This window comes from Annulohypoxylon maeteangense (genome assembly GCF_022496945.1).
Source record: "Annulohypoxylon maeteangense strain CBS 123835 unplaced genomic scaffold GGS22scaffold_21, whole genome shotgun sequence".
Classification (NCBI taxonomy): domain Eukaryota; kingdom Fungi; phylum Ascomycota; class Sordariomycetes; order Xylariales; family Hypoxylaceae; genus Annulohypoxylon; species Annulohypoxylon maeteangense.
The window spans coordinates 58,838-70,945 of NW_025953268.1; the positions used below are offsets into that span (position 1 = coordinate 58,838).

The 12,108-nt window shown below is 47.9% G+C and overlaps 1 protein-coding gene across 1 annotated transcript; it reads right to left on the minus strand.

Annotated features, from left to right (window-relative positions):
* Positions 1 to 7,659: 7,659 nt before the first annotated feature.
* GGS22DRAFT_181864 (general substrate transporter) lies at positions 7,660 to 9,372 on the minus strand (the record flags this gene model as incomplete). Its single annotated transcript, XM_047963903.1, has 3 exons — positions 7,660 to 8,041; positions 8,101 to 9,052; positions 9,120 to 9,372. The coding sequence occupies 3 exons, from the start codon at positions 9,370 to 9,372 to the stop codon at positions 7,660 to 7,662; spliced, it is 1,587 nt and encodes a 528-aa protein (XP_047814863.1).
* Positions 9,373 to 12,108: the final 2,736 nt, after the last annotated feature.

Genomic DNA, 12,108 nt, shown 5'->3' on the forward strand with positions numbered 1-12,108 from the left:
AGGGATCGGGAATTGTTGACTCTCGGGTATCAATCTTCTGCATTAAGGTTATGTTGCAATGTTACAATGTTACAACCTGCCTACCTCCTTCGTAGGTACATCTCTCTCTCATTCCTTAGTCCATTTTGGAGTGGCTAAAATAGTCGACGATGTAAGCTTTGAGTAACCATAAGCGCGCATCCGCCTGCTGAGTACCTACTCAACCTACTTACCTACCTGTCCAGTATCTACCTACCTACCTGGCTGGAGGGTCACATGTGGTGTAGCTGTGACACATGTGCCGCCCATAGAGTCTTGCTTTCACCTAATCCTATCCTCCCTAATCGAAAAATCTAAGCCCGAGAGAATCGACGATGCTTCAGATTTTCGCTTATAGAATCCTTAGCATAGGTTCGGCCGGCGAGTCGGATGTTTCGTCGATTCATCTTCCATTAGGGTCGCATGTTAAAGCCGCCTCCCCCTCCACATTCGCCTACTTTTACGTACAGGAGCCTTAAGACCTGAAGACCTTAAAAATATTTTTGAATGCTAGGAGTGGGTCTGATTATAAAAAACTACGAATCGTAAGAGAGAAAAAAGGGAAGCCCCCTAAGGAAATCCCTGTTAGCGGCAGCGGCACAGGCACATGCAGCCGTAGCATCACCTACAAAAAGCCAATTCTTTAGTTTGCATAGGTAGGTGCCTGCCTGTGCTATTATTATTATCATTTTCGGTTTGAGCTGTATTTAGCACTTTAACTACTACACAAAATCTTGAAAAAAGTTGATAGTTGAGAATCCTTTAAAGGACGCTCTGGACGCCCTGAACGCCCGGGACGCTTAGAAGCCGCTGCCGGCACGTCGGTATTCTATTTACGCCACAGCAGCAGCAGCTAAGAGTTCCTAGATGTTACGATGTGCGCAGCTCGGGCCACTTACCCAAAATAGTATGAGTGAAGATCCTTCTCAGAGCCTTAACCTACATAGGTAGGCAGCTAATTAGGCATATTCTCAACGAAGATATAAATAGGCAACTCTTACCAGTATGCGCTGAGGCGCCAGAAGTTTCAACGTCGGCTATGTATTGTCGACCTGCCGTTCGAGTGTTGATTCCAATGCGGTATACAACCTACCTAGGTAGTAAGGAAGATCTCTGCAGGTGTATGTACTCATTGCCGGACCGCGCCAAGGTCAATCGACCTACCATCTCGAGAGATCTGACGCAAGGATTCTTGCGGCAGGCGGGTTAGGCAGGCCAGGCGAGTTACCAACCCTACTCTCCTGGATGATGCGGATGGTGGCGGCGGATTGAAAGCCGCTAGCCCCCGAAGGGCCATGTCTTCAAAAATCTCGCGAGGCTCCCCGAGGGCCTCGACCACTACGTCAGACCATTATGCCGCATTGGCGAGTTTTTACTGTCGTCAGACGTGCTTCCGTTCGACACGATGGATTCTTTTTGGAATTTTTTTTCCTTCATTGAGATAACCCCGGTTATGAAAGGGTCTGGAACCAGGCGGACAGAAGGAGTTAGATCCAAGTAATGATCCAAGTAACAGTGAAATCTCCGCATGCCGGCATATTCTCGACATTTCATCCGCCGAGGCTCAGCCAAGATGGTAAGTCGGTAGGTATGCAACATTGCAACTAGCTGCACTTGTTCCATCGTCTACGTTATGGGATTTGACGACAGACAGGTGTGCAAAACGCGGCGTATTTCGATACCTACGAAACTGACGATCCGACTTGAGATGTTGTCTTAGCTGCCTCTTACATGTGTAGGTAGGTAGGTAGGTCAGTAGGTACATACATACCTAGTAGGTGGTAGACAAGTAAAGTCTGGTAGCTCAGGAGCTGGGAAATGATTGGTATCATGCAGGTGCACACAAATGCACTCAATTAGGTATAAGTATTCCATCCAGACCTTGCATGTTTGTACACGTTACCTCTGGCTGTTGCGTCGTATAGATATAGTACTTCGCGAAACACGCAGACACGGTAACTTGTCGCTCTGGCTTTAGTTCACTCGAAGTGATGGTGAAACCTGAGTTAGGTATATATACTCGGCGATCATGAAATCCTGGATTGACAGCCCGCTGACCAGATCCCTCGTCAATCTCTATAATATATTTCGTAATTAATTCATAATTCTCAATACCACTATGCAAGGTATATGATAAACGGTCATTATTCGTAGGGCTGAGCTGAAATGCGACAATAGAAAATGCCAATGCTAGTGCCGTACGTCTTTTGTCTTTAATAAAATGAGAAGCTGAAACGGGGATGAAGTTCAGGTATAGAATTAGGTATGGAAGCTCTTATCTTATAATTAAGATATAATTAAGACGGGTTTTCTCATCATGTCTGTGGACCTTCTTTTTCTAATTATCCTCAGATTTCGGTTTCTCCGTGTGTTCCCATCCCTCGTTGCTGTTGAGATGCAAGTTGTCCGCTGCAACAAGAGACAAGGAACCGTGTAAGTTGGAACGTGAAAGGTGGAAGGTGGAAGATGGATGATTTAGCAAGGGGGTTTGTAGGTAATTGGTAGGTAATAGGTATCGATAAGTTTCTGACAAAGCCCGCCAGGGGTAAACCTTCAAGTAACCAGGGTTCCTTCCTTAACTGTATGCTACTGTATACTAGGCATGTACGATGCCTGTCCACGAAAATACTTGGTAACTAGCGAAACACTGCAACATTACAACCATTGCCCTTTCTATCATTTCTCGTACGTATCATTTTCTATTCTCTCTCCCTCACAACATTCGCAACGCGCTAAACCGCGCTTTAGCTTCCTTTCGCCCTTCCTCCCTGCGGACCCTTCCCCCGTAATTAGACGCCGTCGTCTCCTGTGACATATTGACGACGGATGCGAAATCGCTGCCTACCTCCTACCTACCTGGGTACTTCGCCTCTTTTTTTCATGCCAAGAGTACTCGCGGTCAAGGTCCCTTTGTTGCACAAAAACAGCCACTTCATTTTCACCCTAGCCTATACCTAGACCGTATCTGGGCTTCTGAGACTGTGAATTCTAGGTCTCGAAAATTATGGATATGGTCATGCAGGAAGCCGTCCCGGAGTTCTAGCTAGTGGTCGGGACCCCGAACTCATGGAACGAGGTGTGGAGGGCGGGAACCGACCTCACCTCACCTACCTACTTGGGCTACTATGTACCCGGCGGCTTGAGCTGGCTTGGGAAGCGCGAATAAAACCAATATGACGGCTGTCCGAGACTTCAGCCGCGTACGCCAGCCCACTAAACTGGCGGTCCCGTATTCCATCGAGTCGTCTTTCCGACGCACATATCAATACCCAAGAGGTGGACAATTTAACTCTTTAATGTCCCGAGTCATTACCTTGGCGATGTTGCCGACGTTCGAGACCGGTCATATCTTGAATTCTATTTCCTCTGTGGTAATAACCTGGGCTAAGGTGGAAAAAATGCATCTGGACTGAACATGGCTTCCATTGCCGACGAAGCTCTAGGCTCATCTCATCTCCGGGCTAGTGTACAAGGCGGACCCTTGATTTATTGGTCGTTTTCATCAGGTCGAATCGTCGAATTCGTACTTCTCACACAGCACAGAAACGCCTCATGGAACCTATCGATTGGGCGGACTTCGAACCAACCGTACGCCGGTCATTGGCCGTTGCGCTATAGGTAATATGTAGATTGTGACTGCTCGACATCTTATCCCCCCTGGTATTCCTACGGCGCATGGATAATCCTCATAATTATACATCTGCACCTTGGTGGTCCAATTACCAGACTACATGAAAGCGTACCTAAGACTCTAACGGCCGAGCGGGAATAGCGCAAGCCACATTGCGACTTAACTTGCGCAATCATCACCTGATTATGAGAACTCCAGGCGTCTATGGACTACGATATCCTCCCCCTAGATAGAATGGGTCAGGCTGACGGTCTTTAGGTATAGTCCGTGTGATCTGTTCTTCCATATCGCCTGCTTTGCCACGGCTCACGATATTCATCCTGGAAACGGTATTCGAACCTGCCGCCGCGGCTAAACACTCCAGTCAGAATGCTTGGTAGGCTGTCGGATTCAATTTATCAAAGACATGCCGTTAGCATCGTTTCTTGTCCAGTGATTGCTAAGCAAAATGGAATTCGGGTACATCCAAGCATTATCAAGTCATCTTCGTGCAAATTTACACAACACAGTCGAACAAATTAGTCGAAAACATTGAATTTTTTTGTTAGTTGACTAACAGCCATTGCGATAGAGACCATAAATTTCATAAAATTCGCTAGAAGAGTTCACACGCAGCCTAGGCTGTGATGATGCCAAGAGGACCGTCTACACTCAGTTGCGGCTACTTTTCCGGCAATAGCATCGATAGGTCTCTCGCAAATTCTTGCACCAATTCAGGTGCTTAAGGACCCGTTTAATGACCAGAAATACCCTCGAAACCATCTGCCGTGAACCAGATGATCTGCTGGGACGTCATGGCGATTAACTTCCCTTCTCAGCTACAGAAAAACCAGGCCAGCATGCTGACCAGAATAAACATATCAACCCGCATTTACATGGATCTCAGTCTCCCCCCTCTACCACCCTGGCCTGCATACTTCGTCGATATATGCGGGAGCAGTCCATCACGTCCCAATATTTTCCTCTCCCGCTTCATGCACGAGCCGAAGATGCTCTGCTGCATGACTTTGCAGCACGTGGGCGATTAAAGGCAGTATCCGCCCTGGATCGAAGGCATATCGCCCACGGTATAACTTGCCACCCTTACACCATCCCAACCTTGCCTTTTCTTTATCCTATCATAGGCCCAGAGCTTTTGTGAGCTATACCAAGCATCATAATCTATATCGTCAACAGGGTGTATTTGTTCTATTATCCTGGTCTCGGAAGATAAGTGATGGCCCTCCGTAACCCTAGATGTTGATCCCATTCCCGCCTCCGAAAAACGTACTTTCGGGATGCTGTATGGTCATTTTCTGCACATGTATCAGCTCGTTCAGCTTGCCATGATGTACGATATCGTCTCGGCCAAATTTTAGTCAGCGAAGAAGCACTAGTGTGCCTTGAAAAAGAGTCCACTGCTACTGCGTACCTAGTATCAGTCTATCTGAATACCGGTACCAAGAACCATGGATGGAATTCTTGATACTGATTCCCGAGGTCCCAAGTTCTATGGTATTCGGCTTATGATTCTAATACCTAGATGGGTAAATTCAAGCTGCTTCATTCGCTACCGACGGTAGCTGTCCCGTTAGCTCCAGCCGCTTGGGGAAATACCGGACAAGGTTCGATTGAACGACTACCACCGGCTAATACGGATTTTTCCTCCAAGAGGAAAGGTGTAGCCACTGGACGAAGCCCTATGACATGTAACTTGCCACGAGATTCTGCGCAATCCCTAATTCCTTATATGGTCTTAAAATCCTCAAGCATCCCGCGTTCCTATTGGTCGGGATCTCGACAGCACTTATTCGCTCGCGGAAGCAGCTTTCACGACGTCTCTCGCCCTTTGCGGGACTAGCTTGGCCGTTTTCGACTGCCTGCGGACATGTGGATGCGACACATTACTTGCCGGGAATATAGGGGCCAGCTTATCCGAGCGCGCCTGTCGGTAAGTGTCTCTCGCTAGGCGCGCGATGAGGCAATACACCGCGCGGAGAATACGTCTCTGCAGAGGGACAGAATGGGAATCTAGCTGTCGATAGAAGGGCCGATATGTCTTGCAAGCGGCCCCCACGTTCTAGAAAACTTGTTCGCAGCCGACGTGACCTTGACCTCGCCGCCAAGAGCTTCCCCAGACAGTCTAATCTCGTCTCTGTTATGCGTTCGCGCAAGGACAACCGTAACCTTAAAATTTTATACTCATTTTATTTCATCTCGGGTCCGATATGTGCTGAATTACCACTTTAAAGCATTAGCTAATACAAATGCTAACACGTGAGAATAGTCAATTAAGCTTTTAGCGCCAGCAACTACGACGAAGTCTTCAAATTCGCGTATTCTATGCAACTAGCAGCCGAAGAAAGTTTCAACCATACGGTCAGATGTTTCTTGGATAGGATTACACAGGGGCGTCTTATGCCGCTTCTCGGGCGACGTGTCTCCGGTCTTAGACGCTGAGCGTGTGGACATGCGTCACATTTTGATTTCAGGCGCCAACGTGCCTGGCATCGGGCTCTTGTTAACCCACGATCTAGTCTTTGGAGTTTGATATATTTGCCACGTTCTGCTCACGAAGCCGAATTGATTCCCGAGGCGCGCTTCGGCAACCTACTGGGTAACGTTTCTTCATAGCGGTAGGTAAGAAACTCAAAATTACCAGGTATCTAACTATGTAGAATGTATCAAACATGCCATGAATTAGTAGGTTCAAATCAATTAGGTTCGCCGTAACATAGTAGAGTTCCTGCTTATGACAATAGTGACAGTGTAAAATTTAGTAATCTTGGTCATGTTCGCTAGGACTAGATCTTGATATAAGCGAAGACATGTACATATAAGCTTTGTCCCCTAGAAGCTAAGCAATAAAATCTCCGTAGAGTTATGAGCGCGAGTAGTTAACTCTTCTTAGTAGGTATGATCGGCCTAGCAACTCGCTTCAGTGACTTTATGGAGCCGCCGAGCGGGAGTATACCCGACTCTGACGGCGCTATGTCCGGGCCGACCTTCACACTAAAGCATGACATGAAGACGGGCACTGACGATGCCTTGAATTCTCCTACCAACCTGCCAAAAAGACAATTATCTCGCGAGATCTAAGATGCTTGGCGCTATGTCGCCGCCGCTATTTTGTGCCCAAGGTCCTGGCCCATTAGATCTGTCGCAATGAGGAAATATTAGACGAAGCTGTCCAGGTATACAACCGAGTAGGCTATCCCTGCCACGTGTCTAGCTACCAACTGGGCACGCATAGGTCCTCACCTTGGACCTCTACTGGCATCCCCAGAGATGCTGACGCGGACGCACGGGGACCCCTCAACCGCACTATACTCTTCTCGATGCTCGGGTTCCCTACCTAAGTCTATTGCTGTGCGCAGCCCGGCTCGGGAATACTCTATTTTACGCGATCAAGTAGGCCGAGAGCTCCGATATCGACGGCTGCGAAGAACGGCCGCTTCTTCTATAGGTTGGGGTTTTCGGAAATAGCTGGGAGACAGCTGAAATCTACCTGTGGATGACCTGGGGTGCATAAGAAGCGAGGATCGTAATGATTGTGGCGTATCCGTCTTGCAGGAAATCACGGCCAATCTTATTAGAAAACGACACCCAGAAGAGTAAAAGGGAAGGAAGGTATCCTTCAACCCTTGACGATTGAAAGGGGGCTTATGGAACTAGAAAGACTGTATATCAAAAGAGCTTTTGTTTAGAACATCCAATAATATAGATGGATGAACATGACGATACGAGCCAGAATCTGATTATTCCACTCATCTGAATTGATATTAATAACGACACATAAGAAAAGAATAGGTACCTACCTAGTCATCCCACTTCACTAGAGATAATCATACATAGTAACACATTATGTTAGTTGAGTTAACAGAATTTTAATTCATCTTAAACTGCATGCCCACGGCCTATCATGGACCAGCCCCCCAACGCCGAAGTGATTATATCTTTAGTCTTATGTCTAGGTCTCGTACTCATACCCAAGGCCTCCCCGTATCTTCTCAAATTTATCACCACCACGCTTAAACCTCCTCCTTAGAAATGTGTTCGTGGTGGGTTCCGGCGTTCTTATCCGTGAAGCCCATCTCGGCAGCGTAGGTGGAGTGAGGCACCCACTTGGCGGAGGTCCTGGGGGTGGTCTCCTCCAACATGCGGTCGACCTGTTCCAGGGTCAATCCCTTGGTCTCGGGGATCAGGAGGTAGGCGTAGACGAAGCAGATCGCGCAGAGACTGCCCCAGATGTAGAAGACCTTGGCGCCGAGGTTGCCCTTGTCCTCATCGGTCATGTAGGGGGTGATGACGGCAATGATGCAGTTCCACAGCCAGTTGCTGGCGGTCGAGAGAGCGACACCACGAGCACGCATGGGCAGAGGGTAGATCTCTCCGATGACAACCCAAGCACCACTATATATATGTTAGTAACTAATCGAGAAATATGCATTTAAGAGTAGGGATAAACTTACGGGCCCCAGGTGCTGGCGAAGAAGAAGATGTAGATGCAAATGAAGGCGATCATGGTCTTAACGGCAGCGTCGGCGCTGGTGACGGTGCCGATGATGGCAACGATGAACTGGCAGATAACCATACCCAAAGCACCCCAGATGAGCAGAGGTCGTCGTCCGATCTTCTCCATAGACCAGAAGGAGATGGGGGTGGAGCAGACGTTAACGAGGGTAGTAACGAGGGAGATCAAGAAAGGGTTGTCGATAGTGCCAAGCTGCTTGAAAAATGTTGTTCCGAAGTAGAACACAAAGTTCACACCTGTCCATTGTTGCATCATCTGGAGAGAAGTACCTAGAATGGTACGGCGGAGGTTGCTACTGCTCTTGAAGAGAGAGCCGCTGAAGCAAGCTCCCCAGGAGCTCCAGTATCCGGCAGAGGGAACGACAGATAATTCGTATTCATGGTTGGCGATGATCTCAGCCAATTCATCCTGAATGTAATCGGATTCGATAGTCTGGCCACGGAGACGAGCAAGAACCTTGGCAGCGAGGTCGAGCTTGCCCTTCTTAACGTAGTATCGAGGAGATTCGGGGAGAATGAAGAGACCGACTGCGAGGATGATAGCCCAAAGCATCTGGATAGCAATGGGGATTCGGTAGGAGCCGCTGTCATTTCGGTTCTGTGTGGCGTAGTCGATAGCTGACGCCAGCAGAAGACCAACCGTGACGCAGAACTGGTAGCCGGAGACGAGGGCACCACGAACTTTGCGAGGAGCAATCTCAGACATGTACAGGATCAGAATAGCTGAAACGGCACCGACACCGAAACCGGCGACGAGACGACCGGCTACGATGAGACCCAAGCCAGCAGAGGCGGTCTGGAGAGCAACACCGACGAGGAAGACAAGGCAGCCACCAATGATAGTAGTTCGTCGACCGATCCAGTCAGCGATATCACCAGCCATGAGAGCGCCTAATCGCAGGTTAGTAAAATGAGTATAAGAAAAGGGGTATTCTATTTTTTTTTTTTTTTTGCTTACCGAAGAAAGTACCCGCGGAGAGGATAGAAGTGATGAGAGATTTGTTAGTGGACGTGAGGACTTTGGCGTCAGGACCTTCGATCTGGTGAATGAAGTAGTCCATTCCCATGACACCGCTGATGTAACCACTGTCGTATCCGAAGAAGATACCACCGAAGGCGGCAAAGGCACACATGAGGTAGGCCTTGAGCGTGACGGGCGCCTCGACCCGGTTCACGTCCGTGGACCCTTGTGGAACGGCTCCGCCGGCCATTGTGAATTGATTTGACGTCGACTATTCGGATATATCGATGTTCGACGTGGGGTTTCGAATTCCGATTATGAGGGAGGGACGAGCGTTGGCGGGATGGGAAGATAGGTAGGTTATATATATGTTTGTTTATATAAACCTAATAACCTAATATATTATATGCACTGTGGATTATTGGCCCGAGTGCCTGATGTAAACCTTTGTGGTTAGTGCGGTAGTGGGGAGGGTAGTAGTGAAGATATTAGAATATGTGATAGAGAAGTGAGAAACAAAGTGTGTATAAGAAAAGGAGGGATCGTCTTTTAAATACCCAGGGTATACACATGCGCGTGTAATTACCAAGACCGCGGTTTTGTTAATTACCTCTAGATCTCTTCATCTAGTTCCTGAATCCTGACCCACCTCCACTCCCCGGACAATGCCTGGGATAGGATTTGATGCCCACAGTCACTCCATAAAGTCTCCATGCACGGGCACGAGGCCAACCCGCAAATACGCCAGAGCACTCCAGAGCTCCATGCTCCGTCCCCTCGGGGTCACCAACTACAGTTGGCCACCGCTAGCTCCTTTTTAGTCTAGGAACCTTACGTTTCTGGAACGCGATGCGAATTTAGAGGTTAGCAGGTTGTATCCTTCCCGAGGTCGCTACGCGCGTCATGCAATCCTACTCTTCCCACATAGGAAATCATAGGTACTCCCGACCCCCACAATCACCCACTCTACTCCAGCTGCTCCAGAAAACGGTGTGTTTGACATCGCTATACAGAGCCATTCCGTGAAGCTATCGTGAGTTTTTCTAAGATCATCCTTGTAAAAATTCAATGACCCTAAAACCCCATAAATTTGTGACCATTGCTGCTCCTGTGACGGCTTGCATCTCATAGCTCTCATAGCTTCTGAGTCTTCGCCAGTCACCTGACGCATGGTATTTTCGGCGTAATATTTTTTATTATCACCCCATGAAGGATTTCGGCGATATCATGCTGCAATGGTCTAATATGTGAAAGGCTCGCTTCTCTAACAGCAAGCAAGAAATTCGGTCTAATAGCTCAGCTCGTATTAGGTAGACAGCCCGGAGAGCAAAAGTCGAAACCCCATCTGTTTAGTTTCAGGGTCCATGTGGGAAGAGGGCTTTTTTCTTGCCTCCCTCCCCGTACTCTTCCCCGTCAACTCCAGAGAATGAGATGAAGAACTCCACCAGCCATTAGGCCGACTGAAGCTCAGCTACCCACCATACTTACCCCGACTTACCCCAATTTACCCCCAGTATGGAGTTTTGTAAACCGGTCGGTCCGGTGTCAAGGACAGGCGCATTGGAAAAAGGGCCTTTAGAGAAATAGAGAACAAGGAAGGAAATCGGCCGAATTCAAGCTTCTCTCTACCAAAGGATTGGAAAGACTGAATGCAGAGTTAATGCGTGGACCTGACTCGGTATATTCGGCCTTATTGTGGAGCCACGGCGATAGCGTCGGCCGTTTTGTCGTTGGCTTCCAATGTTCCTTGAAGTTTTATGGCCCGTCCCCTGGCAAAAAGAGATGCGGCTCCGCTGACAAGTTTAGCTTTAACGCGGCAATTGGCCAGTCCTGGCTAGTATGCGGATTATGTCATGAGGACATAATGTTCTAAAGACCCTAGGGGCAAATGAAATGCTCAGAAAAAAATAATTGTCGAAGATGAGATCTCATTGAATCGTCTGTAACGGTAACCGAGATAGTGGAGAGAGGGTGGCCCGATGCAACGACGCGACGACGGTCAATTGCGCTTCCAGCTTGTCGGTGTCAATCAATTGGAGACCTTCGACTTCAATCTCCAATATTTTAATTATCTTTTCTTTCTTCGTCCCTCATTCGCAGATTCGTCTGTCGCGATCAACAGTGACTTTATTACTTACTAAAGCTTGGAGACTTGGAGGGAACTTCCCTAGAGGTTAGGTCGCTAAAGTTACCCCGTACTTCGTACTCGTAACGGAGGCGGCGAGGACGGTCCGATTCGGATCTATTGCTGCTCTTATAAATCTCTACAATGGCTGCATTGGCTACGATGGCGTAAAATTGTTGAGCTGATTGGCTTGCGCCATCTGCAAAGTTATCGATAACGTTGACGAATTGTTGAAGAAGGTGTGAGAATGCTCGCCGAAACGTTTCTATCTTGTCTTAGAATTGTAGAGTTGTAAACCGCCATACAACCTTCTAAACCTTGTAATAACCTAATTAATATCGGTATGGATCCCTGCCACGTGTTGAAGATTTTAAGATTTAACGACTATGGAACATTGGAACGTTGGAAGCTGCTAAAGGAGCTTAGGTAATTGAAAAAAGGTTAACGTTCTGGACTTTCCTCGGTCGCACCGATCCTTCCTAACGGCGCCCGCCGCAAAAAGACGACAGGCACGTTGTCAGGTGGAGCTTTATTTTTTTTCGCGCTCGAATCTAAACCTTGCGCTTATTCTCAGCTGAAATGAAATTTTGTACAGACCTTACCAACTTTGTAGTTCAATAGCGAGAACTTTCGACATTATGCCATTATTACCAACTACCGTACTCACGAGGCCCTCATATTACCAACTTGTTACGCGGCTTTCAATCCACTCCTAGAATACGTTAGTTTAAAGTTGAGTCACCGTAGAACAAGGTACACGCATAGAATCACATGAGCACGGACATTGGCACGGCAAACATCGGATGCAATAACCATCCCATTTATTCAACGAAGACGATCGGGACGAGTAGTAGCACTAGT